Source organism: Myotis myotis, unplaced genomic scaffold (assembly GCF_014108235.1).
Source record: "Myotis myotis isolate mMyoMyo1 unplaced genomic scaffold, mMyoMyo1.p scaffold_m19_p_2, whole genome shotgun sequence".
Taxonomy (NCBI): Eukaryota; Metazoa; Chordata; class Mammalia; order Chiroptera; family Vespertilionidae; genus Myotis; species Myotis myotis.
This window is the reverse complement of record NW_023416324.1, coordinates 148,814,006-148,841,426: the sequence shown is the minus strand read 5'-3', so window position 1 is coordinate 148,841,426 and position 27,421 is coordinate 148,814,006. Positions and strand designations below refer to the sequence as shown.

The 27,421-nt window shown below is 41.9% G+C and overlaps 2 protein-coding genes across 2 annotated transcripts in view; both read right to left on the bottom strand.

Moving 5' to 3' along the window:
- Positions 1–9,071: 9,071 nt before the first annotated feature.
- On the bottom strand, positions 9,072–9,498 carry LOC118675159 (40S ribosomal protein S25-like). The gene is given in 2 exon segments (XM_036347375.1): positions 9,072–9,347; positions 9,350–9,498. Coding segments are annotated over 2 exon segments (387 nt in total). The 5' UTR covers positions 9,461–9,498.
- Positions 9,499–14,204: 4,706 nt separating this feature from the next.
- The window catches only part of NECTIN3 (nectin cell adhesion molecule 3), a 131,843-nt gene continuing 118,626 nt past the window's right edge, over positions 14,205–27,421 (bottom strand). Inside the window, exons 8-9 of the mRNA XM_036349645.1 lie at positions 23,875–23,937; positions 14,205–22,707 (exon numbers count right to left, since the gene is read on the bottom strand). Of these exons, the coding sequence (XP_036205538.1) occupies positions 22,528–22,707; positions 23,875–23,937 (243 nt within the window). The 3' untranslated portion in view covers positions 14,205–22,527. The remainder of the gene's footprint in view (positions 22,708–23,874; positions 23,938–27,421) is intronic.

Below are 27,421 nucleotides of genomic sequence, written 5' to 3'. Positions count from 1 at the left end.
TTGATTTTTTTTTTTTTTTTTTTGCGGGGGGGTGGGGAGGGGAGGTTCCAGCACAGTGGGCATCATCTGTAAACAGTTCTCTGCAACTCCGCAGGCATCAGCAGGACTCAGTGGTCACCGTCAGCTGCTCAGCTCAAGCTCCAGCAGTTTCACTGCATGGGTTTCCTCAATTAACACATTCTATACCATTAGGATTGCCGTGTTCAGTTGTTCCGCGCACATGAGGAAGCGTGAGTTACACACATAAGTTAGGATGTAATTTCCCAAGCAATGTAACAGGAAAGCCTGCTGACAGATGCACCTTACTCTTCTACCTGCATGAGCCATGCTAAACAGCTCCAGTCGCCAAAGTGTTTACACGGAACTCAAGTCTAATGACCTGTGTGTTTTTAATAATATCGTTAAGACTATAAAAGTAATATATGTTTATTATAGAAAATCCGAGGAAACATAGAACATAAATACAAAATAAAAAATCATTTCTAACCCCATAAAGGAGCATTAATATTTTAATGCATTTATCCCAACAGTATTTATATGATACACACATATTCAAACATGTATACACACTGCAGTACTTGTGACATAATTGAGATCACAGAATACAGTATTTTAAATCTTACTATTTTCACTTAATAATATATTATTAATATTTTCCTATAATTTAGCATATTCCCTGAAACCATTACATTGGAAACATTACATTTATACTGTTTGATATTATAAATGCACCATTATATATTAACTTTTCTCCATTAATGAGTTTTCCTATTTTTTCAAATATTTGCTCTTTTAAATAATTGAATAAACATCTTAATACATGAATCTTTGATTATTTTACTATAACTATAGGGTAGATTGCTGAATGGGAAATGATTCAGTCAGAGAGTATGGGTTTATTTTTAGAAAGATGCATTAGTTTATATTCCTGGAAACAGTGTATGAGAGTGTTATTTTATTATCCTGTTTTCAAACTGAATATTATAATTTAAAAATTCTTTATTACTATAAAGAGTAAAAATGGCATTTCATTGTTGTTTCAAGCCTCCTAGTTTTTAAGAGGTTTCTTCTTTTCTAGGAGAAATGAAGGGTAACTACATGGATGGCATATTTATTCACAAGATCGATAGTAGGGCTATCCACAGTGCTTTCCATCATAAATGGAAGCATTTGGTGGTGACTGATATTCTCAGTGTGTGCTTTGCAGCATCAACATGTCAGAGCACTGGCTGCAGAAAGGAGAGGAAGAAGGGGGCAGGTCTGAACAGGTGGGGTGCTCAAGCCCAGAGTGGGACCCTGGGAAGGGCAGACGCCCTCGGAGCGGCTGAGGCAGGAGACTTTGCACACGGGGAGAGGAGGTGCTCGGGGATAGAAAAGCGTGTTTGAGGATGTGACAGTGTTGAGACTGACACTGTCGAACAGCCATCTTACCGAGATGTTCCTATTGAGAGAAAGGATGCTGAAGTGGGCAGAAACCATTAGCCACGCTGACAGCAGAAATGAATAGTCAGACCTACCCATCTGGTGAGCAGCCTCCTGTCAAGCAAAGTGGCAAGTGGCAAGATGGCCATCCAGGAAGGCAGAGTATGCATCCAGGGTACAAGGTGGCAGCTATTGCTCAAACAGACAGCACCTGGCACTGAGGAGTGCCTTGACCGACTCCTGGTGGGGGTCACTGACCTTGATGAGACAGAGAGAGCTAAATACATCATCTGCACAAACGCGGGGCTAGATCAGGAGTTGCAACAGGCAGAAGCAGACTGTGGGTTGTTAGCTGTGATTCAGGGAAGGACCAGTAAGGGGGTGATCTGAGGATCTGAACAAGTTAGGTCAGATCCTTGAACCCTGACACCCAAACAGGAAGCCAGTGGCCAAAGGTTGTGTGCAAGCTGTGGGCTGGATGGAGAGATCCTTGAGATCTATGACACTGACTCCATAGGATCTTCAGGCAAGGTCTGAGATTGAGCCCAGATTCTGCCTCCAGATGGGGGTGGAAAGGTCTCAGCGATGGGGACTGGCAGACGGAGTTGGCAAGGAGCCAGGAATGTCATCACAGAAAACAAGCAGAGAGCTCAGGAGGACACCCCGAATGAAACTCAAAATATCGCATTTCGTTCTCACCATTCAGGTTCATGAACAACTGGAAACTTCAAATAAGTTGCAAGAGATTTATGGGTGAGGGGAAGATATATATGTATTAGAAGAGGCCCTGTGGGGAATGAACAAAACACATAACCGTAAAAGTAGCCTAAAAGGAATAAAATGAGCAGCCACAATGAAGTGTTTTGATACCAGCAAGGGGGAACTAAAAAGCAGGAGAAGGATTTGTAGGGACACTTTTTTTTAAAGCCAGCTTGTCGTAAATCAAGAGCATGAGATTACTGATGACTTTAAAATGGCTAAGGTATTGAACTGATTTTCTTAATCTGTCTTTAATAAAAGAAATGGAACCAAGCAGCCGTTTCAATTAGGTGGTAATGTAAAGTTTGCAAAAATGTCCACAGCTGGTAAGAAAAACCTGGAGACTGTATAAATATGCAGCTCAGCAGGTCTTGATGAGATTCATCCTTGAAGTGATGCCTGCAAATAATACACATTATGCAGGGAAAGGGGTAGGCAGAGTGGGGGGTGGGGGAATACAGAGGGCAGGCAGCCAGCTACTGAACCCCTAGAAGAGTGCCATGCAGGGCTGGAGGAGATGTGGATCATAGAAGAGATGCATGTAATGTCCTCATTACAGTGGTAGGGAGCAGGCACTAATGTGTGTTACCACTCCCAAAAATACCCAGAGGGTGAAGGAGTTAGGAACACCGGTAAGGAGTTGTAGGTAGTGGTCAACAGTATCATGCTTTCCCACATGTCTTTAACACATTCAAAACCATTTGTCACATTACTACCAACGGCATTTTTAGAAAGAGCTACCTTCGTGTTGAAGAGCATAATGTTATGTTTTGTTCAATCCAGGAAATATTTGCCAAGTACATATTACGTGCCTCGCTTGTGCTGGGGCGGGGGGCATGAAGAAGACAAAAATATATTATAGCTCGTCTCTGCCTTTGTGGAGCTTATGCAGTCATAGAGGCACCAAAAAAACAAATGAGAAAATCATGCAATATGGTATAAGCTAGATGCTCAGCATATGAGGGGCAGGCCCTATGGGGCAGGCCAGAGAACAGACTTTCAACAATATAGAAGGCGTTAAGAAGGCACTCAAAATTGGCCTTAAAGATGGGAAGGATCCAGGCAAAGAAGAGCATGAGCTGCCCTTGCAGAGGTCAGCATAGTGGGTCATGTGTGTTGGGTGAATAGTAAATCATCTGAGAACTGAGAGCTTGTGCTGGGAAGTGGGAGGAGGTAAAGCAGATAGCATGCCACATTGCAAAATGTTAGAGCGATTGTCAACTGGTGTGCCGCAAGAATTTTTAAAACATGCAACACCTGATTATTTAGTTCAGGGCACTGACCTCTTTTCCTTAGATGTCAAGTAAAAACTGGCAACAACCAACATGACAATAGCCACCTGGTGTGAATGAATCAAAATTATACCTATTTTTTTTGTCAGATTGGCAAAAAATATATTTTTTGGTGTGCCAAAGAATTTTAGTAATTAGTTTATGTGTGCCATGAGATGAAAATGGTTGAAAATCGCTGCACTAGAGTGCTATTTTTTCTTATTTTAAGATTTGTTCAGCGAGGAGTTATTTTGATATTCTTCAGTAAGAGTGACATGAGAAGCATGGAATTTAGAAAGAGGTTCAGCTTTGGAGAACACAGAAAGAATAGAGCATGGGCCATATGCCTTCAATATTAACATTACTTTTCTTGCCACCACCCTGATCTAGCCACCACACCTCTCCCCTTGCCCCACTTTGGTCAATTTCAACATGGCAGCCAGAGTGATCTTGTTGAAGGATAAGTGGATTATATCACTCCTCAATTGAGACCCTTCCAATTGCTCCTAATTCACGCAATAGATAGCCCAAGTCCATATAATGCCTCAGAAAGCAGTGTTATCATTGTAATTAGCTATCATTAATATTAATGATAGGAAGAGAGCAAAGGGGAGGCCAGGCATGTTAAGCATGGTCATCTGGACAGCTGTAGCTTCATGCTCCCCAAGGGAACCACTGGTCCATTCCCTGCAAATCACTGGGGGAAGGGGTCCAATAAAGGGGAAGATGGGCGCATGCACATAGATTGGTGAGGGGGTGACCCCAAGATTTCAGAAGCCTGTGAAATCTTGGATAGTTAATTGGTTAGTTTGAAGACGCTCTTGGCTAAAATCCCCAAACAAAGAGTTTCTTCTCTCTTTGTTCTCTCTTGTTCTGTGACCCCTACTCTCCCTGTGTGTTCGCACATTCTCTCTCCATAGTCATGTGGCCTTAAGCAACCATATGGCTCATGGCCATGCCTACCCCATATACCATGGGCTACACCTGGGAACACAAGCTAACCTGGCCAGATACTGGACTGGACTGGACTGGACATTAATAAGGAGAAGAAACTATGGACATTGACCTTTATTCTGGCCCTGCTGAAGACACTGCTGGACTTCTTCTATGGCAAGATTGTTAGAAATGGGACTGTGGAATGGAACTCCCTTAATTTTACATCATCAATAAAACTTTCCATGAAACTCCATCCTCCAGTGGGAGCCTCAGAAAATTTTTTTCCTAGTGGCACCCCAAGAAGTCTAACTTCCACTGATAACAGTAGTATCCCATCCAATGTCCACCTCTCTCATTCCTTCACAAATCTCATGTTCTACTTCTTTCTCTTCCATCACTCATTGCTATACCTCAAATGCTCTGCTTGCATTGGAGCTTAACTTGGCAGACACTCAAGCCTATGTATTGGATGGATGGAGAGATAAATGGATGGATGGATGGATGGATGGATGGATGGATGCATAAATATCACAGAAAGCTGAAAAGGGTAGTGTGTGTAAAGTGAAAGAGTGCTTAAGAATGGAGAAACGGGGTATTACTGAGGAGAGATAGCATGAAAATGCCAGAGTCTTGAATTACTGAAGGAATAATTAAGGAAATGCATTCCCTTGCAGCAGAAACCCTGCTATTACTCAGTGTGTCTGAAACGGCTGATAAGGTCAGAGTTTTATGAATGGGAATCATCTTTAAAGCATGATCAACATCTGAATGAGACCCATTAGATGACCTGTGACATGAATAAATCTCAACTTTTTTTTTTTTCCAGGATATTCTTAGTGAGGTTTTGAAACATGTACTTTTTCTCTTCTAGCTTTAATTCTGCTTGATATTAATGCAAATAAAATCCATTTTAATACTGGTCAAAATTCTAAAATCAGTTATTAGTAAATTCTATTCATTTTCAGAGCTCATTTTTAAAATAGCATTTTGAAGTTTCTAATGACAAATATTTTAATCCATTGTTTTACAATGAGAGCTCTCAAAGAACCTAACATGTGGACATTGAAAATAAGGAAAACATATATAAGCGATATGAAGAAAAGGAACATAAATGTGAGTGGGGAAAATGAGGATAGAAACAAGAAAGGGATGGAGTTAAATTTTTTCTAAAGTGCTGCTATTAAAAAAATACTCATGGGCTAGAGGTGAGGTTTGATCAGTACAAGAACAAACAAATAGTGTGGAGGTGGGTTGGTGTGGGCTTTGAGATGGATGAGAGAGGGGCTGAGGGAGGCTTTGCATAAAGCGCTTAACATCCTCTCAGCATCCACCTGGCAATATGTGGTCCAGATGGTCTAAGGACATAGAAGGTATGTCTGGAAGGAACGGAGAGGCTTCGAGGACCTGAGCAATTAAGAGAAAGGGGGGGGGGGGGCTGATATGATTGAGGTTTTGTTTTGTTTTGTTTTTGTTTTTTTTTACTGTGCAAAGCAGTCCATACACATAGGTGTGCAAGAAATATCACATCTCTTTATGTTCATCTAATCAACTTCTAAAGCCATGCTTCCATCCCAACTGGCAAGTTGGAAATTTGAAGCTATTCTTGCAACATTCTTCTGTTACCTTTTCTATTTCCAGGTTGTTTCAAAGCCCTGGAGTTGTATACAGTACCAATGTGGTGGTGGCCGTGATTGAAAATTCTGCCCAGACACCACTGTGTCAGCACATGGATCTCTAAGCCCACCACTCCGCTGCTTCTGAGCCAGGACCAGAACACAGACAGTCCTGCCTCCCATATTCACTGGGAAACCATTCCCTCGGATATCTGCTACACATACAGGGAAATACCACAGACAACAAGTGTGTCTGTATTCCTTATGGACCTACCATTCTAGAGCATCTTTTTTAGTTTGAAATAAATGGCCTTCTCTTCAAACTCTATTCTCAGCATACTAGTTTTTTTGGTTTCCAGGAGAAAACCCAGAAAAGAGTGGAATTAAACTCCCCTGAAATGGGGAAAGATGAGAGATCACTGCCCCAAAATAGGGAAGGAGTAAGGTAAAATTAAGGAAGAAAACATAAATTAATAACTTAAATATTATCTTGCCATTTACATAGATTCCCTGCCTACTAGTATAAATAAATGAATAGTAAGAAATCTGAATAAAAGTCACCAGCTTCCTTCCTGGTGTGGGCAGGGGAAACACACTGCCCACATCCCCTTTCGAGAAAGGAATGGCTGCCCCAGCTCTCAGCCTGGAGTAGACCCTGCGCAGAAGCCTCCTCACTCAGGAACATGCCCAACCCTGGGCAGCTCACATCCAGTGACCGAGGGAGGCAGGGTAGGGAAACCCTGCCATTTCAGCCAAATGGAAGATAATGCTAATGGGCCATATGTGCTCCAGACCTCCCTGTGGGTGAACTGAGTGTTTTTGGACCTGCACCACAGTCCTTTCGCCCTCTCCATTCCACAGGTGTGCATCTCTAAAAAAGCGCCCTGCACACTAAAATCAACTCCGCATCTGCTTCCAGAGAACCCAATCTACAGCAATTCATCTAGGAGTGGTCCCAGACAGCAGTCAATAAAACAGGAATCTGGAGTCAAATCACTAGCTGCCAGGTAGGCAATGAGGACCCAATTGGTGGTAGATGGAACACGGTATCCCCTGGCCCAAGAAGGCAGTGCGTTGGGTGATAAAATGGAAAGACATATCCATGGGTAGGAATGCACTAGCAGGTGAAATTCATCAGGTGTTTCCCTAACTGGTTTGGCTCAGTGGATAGAGCATCGGCCTGAAAGGTCCCAGGTTTGATTCTAGTCAGGGGCATGTAGCTTGGTTGTGGGCACATCCCCAGTAGGAGGTGTGCAGGAGGCAGCTGATCGATGTTTCTCTCTCATCAATGTTTCTAATTCTCTATCTCTCTCCCTTTCTCACTGTAAAAAATCAATAAAAAAAAAAATATATATATATATATATATAAAGAAATTTATCAGGTGCTGAGAACTAAGGTAGAACTGTAAGGACAATGGGATTGGATGAGTATTGCCAAGAGCCATTGACATCCTAAAAATAATGAAAAGCTGCAGGCAAGTAACAGGCAATTGAAAGCCAAATATGAAAGTCAGAGGATCTCCCTGGTAGTTTACAGGGAGATTCCCATAATTTGCAGTTGAGGTCCAAGCCCAGGACTAAATCTAGTGATCTCCAAAGACAATTAAATTTCCAACCCAGCAGACCCGTTATCCCAGCCTAGTTGGGAAAAATGGGACCCTGACACACACTTGGGATAGAAACATCTATTTTTGAATCCCCAGACTCCTAGGGAGACCAACTGTCCTCGTCTCTGCTGATTGAAGGGTTTTCTGAGATGTGGGACTTTCTGTGCTAAAAGCTATTCAATCCTGGGCAAATCGGGGCTATTGTTTGCCCTATAAATCCTGAATTCTCTTGGAGATAGCATGTCCCTTTTGCTTTGTATCATTGCAGTTTCCCCCCTTACAGACAAGCATGTGCCCCCCTCAAGATCTCCCCCAACTTCTCCTCCTGGCTTCTAGGCCCATAAACAGAATTAAGTCACAGCATAATCACTGCAGGACATGCTGGGAGAAAACAGACTCTACACCAAAGGAGCAGCAAGGCCCAGCCAACATATACAGGCAGGTGCAAGGGCAGTAGCAGGGTGACTAGCATCTGAGGCTGCTTGAAGGAGAGAAGCTGGAACATATCATTGGACAAGGGAGAGTTTACTAGTTGGGGAACACTCTCCTGCGATATACTTTGGCCAGACCACTAGGAGCTGGCGTCTGTCCTCTGTTACTAGGACGATTTCTAGAAGCATGGAAATAGCAATGGCCCGTACTAAGCACAGTTGGAATGGCAGAATTGTCTTGGGAGATTGAGGAAGAAAGGATGGAAAGGCTCAGGGATGTGGATAGGCTGAGGCCTGAGAGCAACCAAAGGATGATGCTCCACAGAAAGCACAGAGGACATACCAGTAAGCAAGGCCATCAGGAGTGGCCATCATGAACATGCTGGCGAGGGGAGCTCCAGCATCACTGGCCTGCTTCGCAATGATGAAAGCACAACAAATGGCAATAGGTTATGACCCCAAGTGATAGGACCCCAAAATAAGAGGGCACGTGTGTCATGCCTGAAGCAAGCCGGGGGGGACACAAGTTTCCAAACGAACAGCAAGGGCATAGTAGCAACCAAAGGGGCTTGGCCTGCAGAGAGCTGTGTAGATTGCAGGGGTCCCCAGAACAGCAGCCTACTGGATCCAAAACTCTTGGGGTGGAACCCAGAAATCTGTGGCATAACAAGCTCTTTAAGTGATTCTAATGCAAGCTCAAGTTTGAGAACCACTGAGTTCACAGAACGCTGGTATGATGGAACTGACTTTGGAATATCCCAGGAAACCCAGGAAGTCAGCATCAATCACAGCAGGTGACTTTTATGCTAGAGTGTCCTTTGCATTTTAGAAAAGGCTTTGCTTTCTCTAGCCAACAAAAGAACAAAAAGTTACAAAGAAGTCACAGATTCTTCAAGTCACTTTGCCTTATGCCTCTCTTTCTCTCCCTCCCTCTCTCTCTCTCTCTCTCTCTCTCTCTCTCTCTCTCTCTCTCTCTCCCCCTATTTAATAAAGGTTTATTTTTCAAAATGTACAGCCAGTGAGATCTGTTGTTCATGCATTTTCTCCAGCAGCTGGGGCGACCGCATCTTTGGTGTTTCTGGTGTAAATCACCTGAGCTCTGTGCTTTGAGACTCGTTTAATAAGCCCTTCACTAAGGAGCTCCTGAAGGGCTGCTCTGGCCAAGGAACCATGAATCTTTAGCCTCTGGGAGACCACAGCTGGGGTTACAAGCTTGTAGTTGGGAGCTTCTTTACAGAGCTTGTCATATGTGGCTTTTTCAAACAAGACCAGACTATTGAGCTTGTCCTGAACTTGGACCACTACTTCTGTTTGCCCTTGGACCACTTCCTCTATTTGCCCTTGCCCCCCATGAACAAGTCTTTGTCTTTCTTGGCCAACTTTCCAGCATCTTTCTTCTTCTTGTCATCCTTGGGCGGCATCGCCGGACTCGGAGAGCAGGGATGCACTGCTGCCTTGCCAAGATATGGGCCCGAGAGGCCTTATGCATGTCTACTTAGGAAATGCCAAGCTGTAAAATTAGCAACTGGGAGTCCTGAGCAATGGATGGCTCCCCACTCTGCCTCACTGAGCAGGGGAACATGATGACCACGTCTGCCCAGCAAAGCTGCTTGTTTCTTTGCTTTGATTTGTGCTGATAAATACAAGTCAAAAGCATTAGTCCTACACTGTGGCCTTGGGCTTTATTATCAGTAGGAAGGAAGAAGTTTAGGAAAAGTAAGGGAAACCCTAGCCGATTTTGTACAGTGGATAGAATGTCAGCCCAAGGACTGAAGGGTCCCAGGTTCACTTCCTGGTCAAGGCATGTACCTTTGTTGCAGGATCGATCCCCAGCCCTGGTCGGGGTGTGTGCAGGAGGCAACCAATCAATGTATATCTCTCACATGGATGTTTCTCTCTCTCTCTGTCTCTCCCCCTCCCTTCCACTCTCTATAAAAATCAATGGGACTATATCCTCAGGTGAGGATTGGGAAAAAAAGTAGGGGGAGGCCCAGGAGATTGTGGACAAGACAATGGGTTATTAAACACAGTTCATGAACTAATACCAATTTGGAAACATAGTAGACTTATTTTGTGGATGAGTCACTATCTAATTTCTCTAGAGCCTTCTTGTAGCAATTTCAAGGGCTATGGAAGGAAAATTTTTCTTTCCCTTACATTGTCCTTTTTGGTGAAAACATAAATCTAAAGTTAAGGCTTTTCCCAAAACCTCTTGGGAGAAGAAACAGGGAAAATATCTGATTGCAAGAGTTTACAATTGCATCTCTAACCAGAGACATAGCCTTCCCATTTTTTTTTTTTTAACCCCCATCTTGGAACTCTTGCACAAACCATTTATATGTGTAGAATGTCTGCTCTTCTGTTTACCTGGACATTTTTTATCCATTCAACACTCAGCTAAAATATATTTTCCAGGAAGTCTTCTGGATGGATCAAAGTATATCCCCCTTTATTTCTTTGAAAAATGAATTTGACTAAATCACAATCAAACATGTTTCTGTAATGAGGCTTTGACTTTATTCCAATATGTTTTTGACATTCTGGGAAGGGTGCATGTGGAAATGTAGCTATGATTCCAAAGCAATGATGGATGAGAAAGAGCCGGAGGCTATTTGGAAGTCTAACAATACAATGGTCGGGGACAGATACTCTCCTTTCTACTGATTGGTTGTAGGGGTGGAGGAGAAAACCAATGAAAGCCCTGAAGATGGGAGCTGTCTTCCCTGCTTACTCTATGTCATACGTGCACAATTAGAGATGTTTGATGTCAGTGATGTGCTGGTCAGCTGGCACCACTGGCAGTGTGAATTGTGCATGTCCTTTTCCAACTTCAGGTTCAGTGCTGTCCTATCATGAGCTCAAAATTGTCCATGGTGTAAATATTTATAGCATCAAACTCAACAAATGCTGCAAACAAAGGTTCCTTATCTAATCCAGTGAGCAGACTTATTAGCACTCCACTGTGCACGTTATTTTATTTTAAATATTTTTTATTGATTTTTAGAGAGAGGGAGAGAGAGAGAAACATCCATATGAGAGTGAAACATCCATTGGCTGCCTCTTGCACACCTCTCACCAGGGATTGAGCCTGAAACCTGGGCATGTGCCCTGACCAGGAATCAAAACAGCAACCTTTTGGTGCACAGGTTATCGCCCAACCAATTGAGCCACACCAGTGAGGGCCGCACATTCTTTTTTGATATCCCATATCTACCTCCAACAGGCTCATTCTTTCCTCTACCTTCTTGAACACGGTGTATTTATAGTACCATTTTAATGCGTTTGTCTATTAATTCTATCCTCTAAGTCAGACGTTGGCTAACTGGAGGGCAAATCTAGTATGCAGCCTGTTTTTATATGGCCCAGGAGTTAAGAATGGTTTTACATTCTTAAAGGATTATAGAAAACAGACATCATTAGCCATTAGGGAGATTGAAATAAGAAACAATGAGATAGCACTTCATTCTTACTAGGATAGCTATAATCTAAAGACAGATAACAAGTGTTGCTGAGAATGTGGAAAAACTAGACCCCTCCTACACTGTTGGTGGGAATGTAAAATGGCGCAGCAGCTTTAGAAGACAGTTCTTCAGAAAGGCTATGCCATAGAGTTTCCATATGATCCAGCTATTCCATTCCTAGGTATAAATGCAAGTGAAATAAACACAGGTTCACACAAAGACTTGTATGTGAATGTGTATAGCAGAATTAGTCAAAATAATTCATAATTACTTCCAAAACTGAAACAACTGGACTGGTGAATGAATAAAATGTGGTATGTCCATGCAGTGGAATGTTATTTGGCATAAAATAATATTACTGCATGGATGAGCCTTGAAAGAATTATGCTAAGTCAAAGAAGCCAGGAACAAAGGACCGCATATTACATATGATTCCATTCATATGAAATGTCCAGACTAGGTAAATCCACAGAGACAGACTGCTGGTTGCCAGGGCCCGGGGAGGAGGGTTGAGCATTGGATAAGAGCAGATTTCTTTTTGGGGTAATGAAAATATTCTAAAATTGATTGTGGTGATGGTTCCACAATTCTCTGAATATACTAAAAACCACTTAATTTTATACTTTAAAAGGATGACTTTTATGGTATCTCAATAATTTTTTAAAAGTGGTTTCCAGACTTTAGGATATTATAGACCAGTAAATTATTCATCCCTAAAAAAAAAAAAAAAAAAAAAAAAAATTAGGGGTCTACCATAGGTGCTAAATTTTCTTGTCTTTCTTTCTTCCTTCTCCTTCTCCTTCTCCTCCTCCTCCTCCTCCTCCTCCTCCTCCTCCTCCTCCTCCTCCTCCTCCTCCTCCTCCTCCTCCTCCTCCTCCTCCTCCTTCTCCTTCTCCTTCTTCTTCTTCTTCTTCTTCTTCTTCTTCTTCTTCTTCTTCTTCTTCTTCTTTTTTGGTAAATAACCACATGAAAAGTTATCACCTAACACCAAAATCATTTCATAAAAGGACATTTTTGTGGGGTGCGGCTACAGTGTTTTGGCCAGGTTCAAGCTTCGGACTAATGAAAGGACAGGGTCCTCTCATTGCCACATGCAAGTCCTGGCTGGAGGGCAGGGCCCTCCCAGCACAATCATAGCCAACAGCTATGGTTGTCCCCACGTGCCTTGTGCTAGAGTTCAGGTGCATGTAGTTGAGCAGGGTTGAAACCCATGAGGATGCTGTAAACAACTTGATCATGCCCCTACTTTGCCTCGTGGCATCTGCTATAAAATAAAGACAGGGCTTGTGGGCGCTGGCGCTATCTCCTCATCAGGGAGCAGCGTCCCACCGAGACCCAGCTTTCATTCTCTTGTCTGTCTTTTCTCAATCCTTTCACTCCCCCACTCAGGATCACCTTTGGCCGTAACACATTTTAATATCTAAAGGTTAATCAAGAATTAAGTAAACCAAAGAACTTATATGCATGCATATTAGCATAACCAATGGACACTAAGGTGGTGGGGGCTTACCCGGACTGGGAAGGGAAGGGGGAGGGGGTCAATTGGGGAAAAAGGAGACATATGTAAAACTTTAGACAATAAAAAAAAGAATTAAGTAAATTTCTATAAGTGGAATAAATTTAACTTCACTGAAAAATGAAGCCCTGTCCAATGCGGTTTAGTTGGTTGAGCATCATCCCATGAACCAAGAGTTCACAGTTCGATTCTTGGTCAGGGCACATGCCTGGGTTTCAGGCTTGATCCCCAGTAGGCGGTGTGCAGGAATCAGCCAATAGATCAGTGACGGCGAACCTTTTGAGCTCGGCGTGTCAGCATTTTGAAAAACCCTAACCTAACTCTGGTGCCGTGTCACATATAGAAAAATGTTTGATATTTGCAACCACAGTAAAACAAAGATGTATATTTTTGATATTTATTTTATATATTTAAATGCCATTTAACAAAGAAAAATCAACCAAAAAAATGAGTTTGCGTATTACCTCTGACACGCGTGTCATAGGTTCGCCATCACTGCAATAGATGGTTCTGTCTCTTCGATGTTCTCTCTCTCCCTCTCCCTTTCTCTCTCTTTCTCTCTCAAAATCAACAAAAACATTTTTTAATAAAAGCATTATAATATGTAACTTGTCACGTTTTAAAAAACATTTCCAATACTGCTTATGTATAAAAGTACTTTTGCTACTATTATTAAAATACTAGAGGCCCAGCGCGTGATATTGTGTGGCCCCGCCCTGCCCACCCGCCTACCGCTCTCACAGCCCCTCTTGCAGCTGCACCCACATCACTGTGCCCACCCACCTGCTGCCCCGCCCACCAGCCACCAGCCTTGCTACCATCAGAGCCTGTGGGCCGTCGGGGAGGGCCCAAGAGGTGCTCCATGCACCTCTTGCTGGCTGGTCGTTTGGTCATTTTGGTCATGAAGCCTCTTGGCCTTTTATTATTATGATTTTTTTCAAAAGGATTCCTGTATTTTTTCTATTTTTGCCATTTCTCAATTTTTCTGCATTAACACTTATTATTTCATTATAATGCTGTTTGCTATTACAAAACAGCAAAAGGATTCCTGTATAAAAACTTACCATTTCTATGAAAGATATTCTTTGAATCTTGAATTTTAATTACTGTACTTAGGTTATTAAATTTTATATGTATTTTAATCACAATTGATTTATTGATAATAATGTACATGAAAAATTTTAGTTGATAAAAACTTTATTCAAAATATGTCAAGAACTATAGAGTTCAAAACTGTAAAAATAAAAGGCAATTTTTGGTGACTTAAAAATAAAGAATATCTAAAACCACCACATTAACATCTACTATTTATAATGCAATCTTCAGAATCAAAGGTAACCTTTCTATTTCTATATTTGCAACAATTGAGCTAGAATCCTCCTCCTTATGCCACTACACTGTTGGCAACCCCTTCAGTTTTAACACTTAAAATACAATTTGGGTATTTTCTGACAAGCAATAATATATACTATTGATTTCCTCCTATACATCAAGAGAAAAATAGATCAAATTACTAGAAACTAATTTTCACTAAAAAAAGAGAACATATTAGTAAAACATTTCTTTTGAAAATAAGTGGATTAGTCTTCTTCTCCTTCTCCTTTTATTTTTTTAATTGCACTACACTAGAACACTCTACCTAAAGACTCTCCCGATTTTTTGCAACACATTCATACAGTACTGGGCATTGGCAAAATGTGTTTCAACATTTATTAGTTAGGACTCACAATACCTAGGTGCTGTGATATTACAGAACTAACCCCTTGTTAATATGGGAAGAACCAAGGCACAGGGTGAGATTTTGCCAGGGCAAGAGTGAGACCTCATTAGCTTCTGGTTTCTTGTTTCCAGAGCCAGATGCATCTTTACAGATGACATTCATTTGTTTAACAATGGAAGCAAAAGTACATGGATTTGTTGTGGGAGAGTTAGTTTTGGCTTTGTAAGTAAATCGTTCAGAGTGTGCATAAGGTAGAGAGAACAATTTCAGTGTGAAAGGGTTAATAGGAAGAAAGTTAGAACCAGATTAGAGACTCTATTCAGACAGAAATTGCTTTTCAGAAATAAAAATAGCAATACAGGAATAGTAAAAAATACAATAGCTATAGAGTTTCTCATTTCTAAGCCAAGGTTTTTTTGTTTTGTTTTGTTTTTTTATAAAATCACTTTAAAAGTAAGTTCTCTCTTGAAGACAATCGTTAAACATCTTTTTCCCTCCACAAAACTCCTACGAGGTAGAGTGCGCTAACTCCCAGGAGTGAAACTGAGAGGTAAAGAAGAGGTTAAGACCACATGGAGAGTGAACAGGCCGGAGCAGATGTTATGTCTTAGAGCACTGGCTTAGAAATAGAAACAGAAGGGAGAGGATAAACAGGAACTTTTCTGGATGGACAAGTGGAATAATCCAGGATCCAGTAGCAATACCAGCTACTTAACATTTTTTACAAAGGACTTGGAATTTCAAATATACGATGAAACCTAAGACAACAAATGCGCTTCTGGGTATTAAAGTGCTCAGTTGATGGGAATATATGTACTAATTCCTCATAAGGCCATGTGAAAACGCAAAGGCATACGTAAGCCACAGTGTGGGCAAGTGCAATCCGGTGCATTTAGTGCAAAATACTGCTGCCTATAGTTAAAACATGATGGATGCTGAGCCATCAACATAGCGTAAGAGAGGAATTTAACTTAGTTGTGTTAGGGTAGATTTAAAAAAATACTGGTGATTGTTAGAAAGAAAACCAAAACAAGGGAACCCGTTCACTTGGAAACTCATGTGCAATCCTGGGCATCATAAATCCTCTGTGAGCTATTAAGGGACAGTGTTTGTGTTTGAAGTACATTCCTGACCTCTGGAGGGGACACATAAAACATCTCCTCGTGACTGTCAGGCATATTTTGTAGCGGGAGAGGCCACAGTTCCAATGCAGTGTAGAAAATCCAAATGTTCTGGATTCCCAGGAAGGCTTCCCTCAAGATCTCCTCTAATCGACTTTCACAGTTAAATCCCAGGCCATGGTAATAAATACACCCCATTTAGGCCACAGGGAACCTGTCATAAAGTCTTTAATGGTAGGGCCGGAGAAAAACCCAAGAGGGCGGCTATTCGTGGAAAGATGGGAGTATCTCTGACTGCTGCTTTCTGTTTATTGAAAATTGTTTGGGACAGCAGTTATAAGCCAATAATAATGTACAGTCCAAGAGTATATCTCCTTGGGTCCAACTGACATGACTCCTGTGTAAAACGTTTGCAAGTGGCAACTGTAAAGGACACAGCTACAGACTGTGAACACTTAGAGGGCAGGGCCCTCCCCACTTTCAATTCATGGAGATGTTACCATTGGCCATAAATAGTCACAACCTCTGTTCCCCTGAAATTGAGGCATTTATCCCTACAGTTCACAGCCAGAGGATACAGACTGTAATTAGCACATGTTGGTGCAGGGAGATATGTAATTTGATACAGATCATGGCCTTAAGCTCCCCCAAAGGGATTAGAATATTCTGGAGAATGAACCCATGGAAGGGAATTTTCTCAGCCTATGGAATGAAGAACGCTTTAATTGTCATTGGTGGTTTCTCTGCCCCCTGGGATACAGAAGGCAATTCCACATCATGGTCTCAATCGATAACGTCTGATAAAAAGATGCTTAGTATGGTCTGAATTTTTGACATTCTCTCCACAATTGCAATTTAAGAAGAAAACAACTATCTTAATATTGGAAATAGAATAAAAAAAAAATCCTGATGTTTTACATATGTTGGCTGTCAAGGTAAACATGGCCTCCCTTTTCCTCTAACCATTTTTTAGAGTTGTTAAAACAAATATAATAAAATGAGCTTGAAATAGTGAGATGTTTGCACATGTAAGGGTTCTCTTGTATACGTGAATAGCAAGTTTTTATTCAGTTGCGAATGTTAAGTAGTCCTTTTTTCCCTGTCACATACCACACACACAAAACCCTAAGAAGGAAAAGGCTGTCACTAAGGAGAAATGCCAGTGAGAGTCTACTCAGCAGGTGGCTGACTTTACAGCAGTGAATACATCTACCTCAGCCTAGTGTGAGGAATCCTTAACAAATTGTTACATTCCATGCATTTTAATTAGTTGGGCATATGTTAATTAGTCTTAATAAAGGAGTAGTTATTTAACCTTTGAAGTATCCCGAGTTGGAAACACACCCTCCAAAAGTTGTTATACAGCATTTGAAAATTCTAGTCCTGGGGTGGGAAATTTTTTTTTTCTTTTTTTTTTTTTGCCAATGGTCATTTGGGTATTTATAACATCATCTGCAGGCCTTATAACATTATCAACTTGAAAATTAACCTGCTATATTTGGTCAAACATTTAATTAACTCACCCCTAGTGCCTTAGCATGGCCAGACATACCCCACCCCTGCTCTAGTCACTTCAGAGGCAAATATAAGACCTTTATCTGTAGCTCTAGAGTCTACACAATAGGTTTTGTTAATGAGTAATCATTTTCAATGGTCAAATTGGTGGTGTTAAAGGTACATAGATTGACCCAAATACTGTAGGGCACTCCAGCCCTTCCCTGAACAGGTAGGAGACTCTAGCAAGCCCACTAGCCCTGGGACCCCTAGATTCTGTGTCTAGAATTTAAACAGAATTGGGTGCCTAACACTGAGTCTGCCTCAATATTACTGGATTCATTTCTAATAACCCTTTCATTTAAGATATTATTGGATTCCTTAATAGAACAGAGTTGGGACTTTTTCAAGCTTACAGGACAGGTTGACTGTTACAGGATGTCCATTCTAGTGCCTGCTTACTTATAAACATGGATGATGCAAAATTGGTCTAAAACCTCATGTCGGTATAAGGTTTGGGGGAAGAATATCTACAGCCCTCAACCACCTCTACTTACTAAAGGCCACTAAAAGCAAATAATTGCAAGTGGCCAAGTTGGCCAAGTCTAGCTTACAACAATTTTCTCTAAATGAGGAAATACAAATGCCTTTTCAGGTGCCATAAGATTAATCCAGTCATATCTACAGTTGAATGGGCTTGCAAAAGGCAGTTTTTAGTTAACAGAAGAACTGGAAGTCCCTGGTTCTCTTATAAGATCTGCAAATAGGCCAAGGACAAAAGAGCTTGTTAGTTAAGCACAGGAACAAGAGAAGCACAGAACTATGACATTTCTACTTCACACCCCTCCTCTTCTTCTGGCTTTCCACCAAAGCCAGCTCTCATTCTTGCTGTCCAGTACAAGAGCGCCACCACCCCTGGGAGTGCGATAAAGGTGAAACAAACTAACAGAGCAATGAACTAAGTTGAGCAAGAGGTGTTAGAAGTTTGTGCCACTAAAACTGAACCTACTGAAATGGAGTGGTTTTAATTATTTATAAGACTGGTTATTTTTGCTGCTATGGTTAATCTAATGGGTCTGAGCATTTTGAGATGTTCAAAAACTAAAAATGAGTGTGTATATTCTTGCTGTCATCTTAATAAACATTTCTATGGTTTTGTCCATGTTTCCCCTTATAACTCTGCTTTAAATTTTTCAAGAAAACCTCTTCTCTAACACCATTCCCCAAAAATAGATTTGAAAGAATACCAATGATAGGCATGATCTGTGGGAGTGCAGTATGGGAGTGTGAGCCTTTCTGTCCCCACAGGGGCTGCTGGAAAGGGAAGAAAACAGGAAATTTGGTTCTAATCAGTGAGATGATTCATGCAAGGTTCCTGCCCCAGAATCCAGTCCATACTACGCACTCAGTAATGGTAGCTGTCATTAGTAGTAATTTGAAAAACAAGAGCAACTACTGGTGATGGTAACGTGTACTTTCAATTCTAGGCAAAGCCTGAAAGGCTAAAATTTAGGTATCAAGTTTTCTATATGACATTTATTACAGTAAAAGGAATGTCTTCCTTATACTCAAATCAGGTCTGAAATTTTCATTTGCCACTTGGTTCTCCTTGGGGACACTATGGTATTCAAAATGCTGCAAAGGTTCAACATGCAACAATAATAGAGACATAGGCATTTTCATTTGAAGAGAACTTACAATATTCCATCCATTGTTATAAGTCTCACCATATTGCTGATAGGGAAGGTGTTATAATCTCTGCTTTATGGCCATTGGCAACTGATGCCCTGGACTTGTTAAGTGACTTGTCTAAATTTCCATGGCTAAGAAAGGGTGAAGCTTGGAGTAGAACCTGCTCTTTTGATTCTTGGTATAAAGGTCTATCCTCTATGTCCCCAGGAAGTAAGAGGTTTGAGGGGAAGGCTCTATTGTATGTAAAGAATGGCACTAGGAGACCAGCACAGTGCAGGGAAAGACTGCACAATGAGAAACAAATAGTAACTTTTAGACTACTGTTAAAGAGGACTTAGGCAATCATTCTCAAAGATGGACAAACTGCACCATCCTTATGAGTAAACACGGCCATAAAAATTAATGAGGGGACCTGTTAATTCGGTTTACAGCACCTTTCTTTAGTATCTACTATAGGCATGTCACAGGGAAGCCTGGCACAGGTAAGACTTTTCTATTACGTGCCCCAAAGAGCATGGACTTCTTCAAAGTTAGAACACATACGAAGGTGAGGGATAGGGGAACCCTTATAGAAGACAGAACAAATCACCATTAAAGATTTAATCTAAATTCTTATCTCATTACATGGACCAATCCTATGTGGTACAGCTGCTTTATTTTAGTGTGACCTGCACAGAACTGGTTATCTGCTACGGTAGCAACAGGGCACACTCCTGGAGCCTGGGCGGCCCACACAACAGGCAACGAAAGCTGTGTGTTTAAAATGGACACACATACTCCCCCTTGAAATGCAGAGTTGCACCATAAGTGGGTAAGTGCTCTGGGATTCATTTCTGTTTCAGTGTGTTTTAGTAAAACCAGGAGAGTCTCCAGTATCAGCTGTGGCTTACATCCCTAAGCCTCACTTACCGACCTTTAAGAGTCTAACTTCCAATTTTAGATAGCCACCGTCAAGCAGTCTAGGCTCCAAATTTGGAGATTGACAGGCTAATTTTGGAGGGTATATTTTGGTTGAGGGGGCTGGTTGATCAAACCCTTTTAAAGCTCCTTTCAATTCCACTCAGTATTTGGAGAGAACAGATGGGATGCAATTATACAGCTTACGTGACCCATGCAAGGGGCCAGCAGCTATAAAATCAACCATTTGTTAAAGAAATACCATACCTGACAGAGAAGCAAAAAGGATATTGAACTGCCTGGCTGTGAGGGAGGTATCCACATGCTTAAATTCCTTTTCCATAACTACACTGAGAATCTTACAAATGCAACACTGAGTTCTTCTTGGTAGGGAAGGTGTTATAGAAAGTCAAAGGGCTCCTCAAACCCAGTGCTTCCAAATGTCCTTCCCTTGTGCAAATGAAGACATCTCCATTCCCCACTGGGCCCCAGGTGAGCTTCTGAGACACTGATCCAACAACCTGCTTCCCTGCAGGACCATGGAAACCACCCCCCATGAGTGAGGCGTTTTTAGCTTTCTGAAGGAGGCCATGCCTCACAGTATCTCCTCCTCTGTAACAGCCAGGATTTTATAAAACACTGCCCTGGGAGGAACAGCTCCGACCAGAGTCATGTTTCTGTTGGAAAACAATTGCAGCGATTCTTGTACCTTTAGTTACACCAACTTACTGATGGGATTCCACGCAAAGCAATACAATCAAATAAATCCTTTGTGTGTCAGCTTGCTACAAAGGGCAGCAAAGTGTAGCTCTGTGATACAGCTGTGAGGGGCCTTAGAATTTATCCTTTGATCCCATATCACTTTTAAATTGCTAATTACCTAGCCAAAACACTGAGTTAGAATTTTCTCCCAGAATAATAGGTCACCCAGGCCGTGTGGGGAGTGTATTACTGCTGTAAAACAACCAGATGATTTCTCTGACCAAGGAAACTAAGGAAAGGAAACAAACGCAGGAGCAAAAACTAGAGCCAGCCCTACATGAATCACCAGGTATCCTTGGTATCTCATTAGAAATCTGTGTTAACATTCTCCCGCCCCCTTGAAGCTTAGGTTGGAAATATGTAATATTTTATAGCACTATGCCACTCTTTCCTAACAGATGACAAGTCTGTAGTTGTGTTTTTTTATATCAGTGGCATACCTCTAATCTTCCAGAACCCACAATAAAACAATGCTTCCTCATGCTGTGAGGGAGGTTGATCGACATTTGTACCTGTGTTCCCTCCTCTGCTCACCCCACTCTAATTACCACCTTGAATCTCAGTGAGGAAAAGCTGGCAAAGGGAAGTGAGAAAACTCAAGACTAACATCGACAGGCACCAGAGTGGTGCAGGATACACTGGTATGTTGGTCACTACATTACTGGCTTTTGTTTTAGCATCTCTTTATTCTGGTTGTTGACCAGGTAACGCAGGGGAGGAGGGATCAAAGACAACTTGTGGGTTCAGCACATATGCCACATTGAAGTGGCTCTTTTGTGGGTTTTTTTTTAAGTTTTCAAATTTTCCACCTGTCATTTCAAAACAGGAGTTATTTCACAGTGGTTTTCCAGTAGGCTTTTCTGAGGTGGATAAAACATGGACAATACGTAGTCTGAAGAATGCAGAGTGGGCAAAGGCCTGTGTGCATGGGATTAGCTTGAAGGAGATTTCAGTAGGGAAAGCTGAGCCTGTCGTATACAATACCACAGAAGAGGGAAAAGGCTCAAGGCTGTCCACCATTTAAACAGGGTCTTTAGAATTTAATAGGTGAGAAGTAAGCTAATCTGGCTAGTAAAGAACAGAAGTGTGGGAACAGGGACAGAGCAAGAGACGGACCTCGGTTAGCACTCTGCTAATCAACACTAGGCAGATACCCAGCCTAGGCAGGAAATATGCCCCTCAGGACCTCAGTGATCAAGAAGGAGCATCTCTTACAATGTGGCAAGAGTCTAAAAGCAACCAACACGCTTGAAGGTTTAAACTGCCCTTTGTTGTTGTTTTGTGGATAAAGAACAAATTTTGCCTCTTTCCTCAGGCCTCTTATTTGTACAGAGGTGTTGCGATTATATTAAGCATATCAGGGAAAGCCAAATTCCAACTAAATAATTAGTGAAATGGATCTTGAACTCCTTTTTCTGCCCGTTTGATTGACGGATGAATAGGCTGGCCTGCCTGAGACCCAGTGAGGTTAACACTCCCAGCTGGGGCCTTTCTTTCTGGAGAATCACTGCTGGCATCCCAGGCAGATGCTCTACTTTAAAATGAACATGCCACTGTAGGCCAGATGTTAGTAGTTAAACATCATCACACCATCGTCACAGAAACACACAAAGCTGCAGTCAAGGTCACAGACACAGCTGGTGGTGAAGGAAGTCTTACTGGAGGAAAGACATTCGCCATTGGCTCCAAGTCATTCATCACGACTTCTGATACTTAGAGGGGGACCGTTTTATATGAGAGAGAGCAAAATAATAACTATTGACCTTGGTTTCTCTCCCTAATCTGGGAATAACATTCGGTAGAACACCCACTAGAAGCAGAGCCGTCACACGTAATGCTCTCGGGGGTTGATGTAGACTCTCTCGGGATCGTTGCTCCTATGATGCTTGCCAGGGCTCCGGTCTTGGTAGCACATCTGGTTGTAGAGAGGGCACATCTGCTGAATCCCATCTTCCCCCACTGGATTCTCATCTTCATACTCAAATCTCCTGCTATTTAGTCCATTCTAAAAATTCAAACATTGCTTACATTAGCAGAACAGCTGTTGGCGTTTTTCTAGCACTTCGGTAAAAACAAGCAAGAATAGAATTCATTACAGTCTGTGTTCCTGATTCCTTAGCCCACACACTATTGAATGTCAAGGTAAAGTTCAACAAATTTTCATTTTCTAGTCCTTTGTTGCTTTCCATACCTGAACAAGACTGGTGGTGTCTTCTAAATAGAAAATTGTGACTAATGACTGGAGACTATAGTTAATTTCAGTTTTTGAAATTTGGAATTAGTATCTAGTTAAGGTAAAATGGTGAAAAAGAAGGCTGTGAACTTCAGGTGTCCCTCAGCATGGCTCAAGCTTGGAATGACTGCATGAGATATACAGGGTGTTCCCCTCAAAATATATACAGGCTCTAACAGCTGATGGCTCAATTTAAAAAATGAAATGTATTTTAATGAACACTGCCTTTATAATTATTCCAAGTGTGTATATACATTTTTGGGGGGACAAAGAAGCAAAAACAATGAAATACAAAAAACAGAATCCCAAAAGAAACATCAAGATTCACCACTGGGCAGTTAGGGAAGACACACAGAAAAATGAACTGGTTTTTTGACCATACGCCCAACTTACTGAGAATAAGAAGTACTATAAAAAAATATGTGTATTCTTTTCTCCTGACTGGTATGGCTCAGTGATTGAGTGTTAACCCATGAACTAGGAAGTCACGGTTTGATTCCCAGTCAGGGCACATGCTGGGGTTTCAGGCTCAATCCCCAGTGTGGGGCCTGTAGGAGGCAGCCGATCAATGATTCTCTCTCATCATTGACGTTTCTATCTCTCTCTCCCACTCCCTTCCTCTCTGTGAAAAAAAAAATTCTCTTGTATTTTTTAACCTTCCTTCCTTTCTTACACAGCTGACACTATAAAATGAACTCCATGATGATCTCTTTGTCTGGATCTGATCCCTCTACCTGGTTATTGGTTTCATAAAAGTTGGTTACTTCTAAGAGGGATAAGCAAGAGCAAGAACTTTATAAAATGATACTGCAGATGCTTAGATATCAGAGAGATGAATAAAATAAAATTTCTTAGAAATCAAGTGATATTTTAATAAGTATGGTGGCCACCGGCTCCACCTCAACAGCAGAACCTCAACAGCAGGACCGAGTTACTCACCGAGGGCTGGAGACCGCCAACCTCTCTTCCTTTGAAGTGACTCTGCAAAGGCAAGTGTTCAGTCTGGAGGAAGAAAAGAGAAAAAGGTATGCCCTTTAAAGCACCAAGCACATGGCAAAACAGATAACCAAGACCACTAAGACTCCTGTTTTTATGAGGCAACCATGTCTTGTGAAATGTTTGCCAACTAAACAAAATGCTCTATATGAACATGGGGAAAACAGCTACATTACTGAGAGAGTTTTGTCTCTCTTTCTCTCTCCTGGCTCCAGACTACTTCTGGAAGGAAGAAGAGACTCAGAACATCTGCTGCAGAAGTTCTCAGGCAAATTTGTTTACACCTTACATCAAGGAGGACTCAGCAACGAAGGTCTCTCACTTTTTCTCAGGGAAGAGTGCCATTTTAAATCGCTAAAAGTAGTTTCATGGTGCTAATGAAAGGTCATTTTTTTGGATTTCTCCACAGATGGTGTACATGGTCACCCTTCTCTTCCTGCTATTACTCCCTGCCCCCGAGCCCCACAGGGATCATAAAGGGGACTTACGGTTTTCAAACCCTGAGAAGGCTCTTTCTCAGTGGCCCTTTGGCTTATACACACATACTTACCCTTCAGCCTCCAGGTCAGATATCACCTCTTCCTGGAAGCCTAGCACTAAGTGCTCAGGCAGACAGCCACTCTCCTTTCTGTGCTCTCACAGCATGTATCATCCCAATTATTTATGTACTAGAGGCCCAGTGCACAAATTTTTGTGCACTCGGGGGGCAGGGGAAGTCCACTAAACCTGGTCTGTGCCCTCTCACAGTCTGGGACCCCTCGGGGGATGTCCACCTGCTGGCTTAGGCCCACTCCCTGTGGGATTGGGCCTAAGCTGGCAGTCAGACATCCCTCTGGCAACCCGGGAGCCCTCATGGGATGTCCACTTGCCAGCGGGGAGCAGACCTAAGCTGCAGTCAGACATCCTTAGTGCTGCTGAGGAGGCGGAAGAGGCTCCCACCACCACTCCTGTACTGGCAGCCGTCAGCCTGGCTTGTGGCTGAGCAGAGCTCCCCCTATGGAAGCGCACTGACCACCAGGGGGCATCTCCTGCATTGAGCGTCTGCCCCCTGGTGGTCAGTGTGTGTCATAGTGACCAGTCGTTCCCAGTTGTTCTACTGTTAGGGTCAATTTGCATATTGCCCTTTTATTATATAGGATATGCCTGTCTCCTTCACTAGAGTGGGAGTGCTGGTTGGAATATTTTACAAACTTCATTTCATTTCATCTTTATAATAATTCTACAAAACCAATATCTCTATTTTACAGATGACTGAAACCAAAGCTCAGAGTGGTTCAATTGTCCCCAGTCACACAGCTGGGAAGTGATAGACTGTGATTCAAACATGGATTTGTCTGAAGCCTAATCCTGTATTTTTACATCATCTGCTTTTATATCAGTGGCTGGAAAATAATGTTCAATAAAGATAACAAAAGAATGCCTAGCCCTGACCAGTTTGGCTCAGTGGATAGAGCATCGGCGTACAGTCTGAAGGGTCCCAGGTTTGATTCCAGTCAAGGGCATGTACCTTGGTTGCAGGCACATCCCCAGTAGGGGGTGTGCAGGAGACAGCTGATCGATGTTTCTCTCTCATCGATGTTTCTAACTATCTCTCTCCCTTCCTCTCTGTAAACAATCAATAAAATATATTTTTTTAAAAAAAAGAATGCCTAAAAGTCACATAACTATAAACATGCTCTCCATTTTACTGCCTTTCTTATACTGTTCTTTTTGTCTAGAAGGTCTGCCCCTTAGTCTCTGGTAACTAAAATACTACCCATCCATCTTGCCCTGACTAAAGTCATTTTTTTCCTCCTACAAGGTTTTTCCACATTGCCCACCAAAGTTAATTTCTCTAGTCCCAGTTTTTCTATTGTTCTTGTTTATATCTCTATCAGAGCACTCATCGAGATCTGTTTGTTTCATTCATAGTTCCTAATGTCTTTATCTTTCAAGGCCATCATCCTCCATCCTCACACCCTGTGGTTCTGTAACAGGAAGAAGTCAACAGCTGACCAATGAATTTACTGAATTCTAAACTATCGATTCTTGATATCACATTCCAGGGTTATCCAAATTATAAATTATCTGTGCCTCTCCTCCCCCGTCTTATTTTGCATGATTCTGGGTGCTTTCCACATGATTAGTTCATATAGATAGTACACTAAAGTCCAATACTGGGCCAGTCTCAGGGACGAGTGACCAGTCACACAGAACCTAGTGCTCACCAGGGTCCCACTTTGGGGTTTAATGCTCTGTGGTTGGCATCTTAAGTTTCTTCATGTCACTGTGAATGTGTATTGGAAGTGATCTAATGCGATAAAGGAGCATGTTTCAGGGACTTGTAGCCTCAGCTCAAGGGTGTCCTGCCACCCGCTGCTGGTCACTGATTTAGTGCTTGGCCACCACTTACCCACTCTGGTGCCATATCCCCTCCATCTACATACCAGTACATAGGATGTCCCAAATATTTTAAGGACAGTGTTTTTTAAAATATATTTTATTTTCAAAATTGAGCTATTAGCTGTTAAAGTGCATATGCATTTTTGGGGGACATCCTGTACTTTCCCCTCCTGCCCCTGTCCAGTGACTGCTGCTGCCTTCTGCCTGGCAGGGGCCTGAGTACTAGCACAGGGAAGGCTGGGGTCAGGAGTACATGCCCCTCTGCTTCATCCACATCTGGGAGGTGGCTGGAGAGCATGTCTCATGAGGGCAGACTAGGTACCTAGTCTGGACATCTTGACATTCTTAAGTTTAAAGCAAGGGGCCCTGCATTTTCATTTTTCCCTGAGCCTCTCAAATTATGTAGCTGGTCCTGGTCCAAGGAAAATAGACTCAGGGAAAAATACCTAAAGTTAAAATTCACATTTTGTTTGTCTACTTGCTGTTTTAGACGGTCCTGTTGCTGTTCCCCTTCCATTAATGCAGGTCATTGAGAAATGATTCTATGTTACTGCCGAATGTAATTTGCCAGGAGGCAGAGCACTTAGACGCCTCTGCAGAAAGAGTAAGTGCCCTCTCCCGCTGGTGGAAGTGTGTGGAGAGCAGGGTACAGTCCATATGGAAAGAGATCATGTTCCAGAAATACAGTGATTAGGACCTCAAGAGTTCAAGAGAAGGCTTGGTTGAAATATGTGCTGCTTAATTTTTATGCTATAAAATTCCAAATGGTAAATTTAACATGACCATATAATAAATGATCATTCACACTTTACTGAACACTCAGTAAGATCTGCATTTGGTCATTACCAACAAAATACAGTACAACCTTAAGTTCTCCTTAGAAGCCAGTATTCATGGCGGACACTGGATGGCACAGCGTCATGAGTAACAATATAACCAGTGTTAGTTTAAAAGTATTGGGCAATTAGAGAGGAAGAAAATTCTATTCTGTTTCAATACAAAGAGATTTCATAGATCCATGGCTTTATAAGTAATGAAAGCATTGCTACCTGTTTCTCATAATAGGAGATATAAAATTAGCCAGAAGTGGTACACTTGACAATAAAGG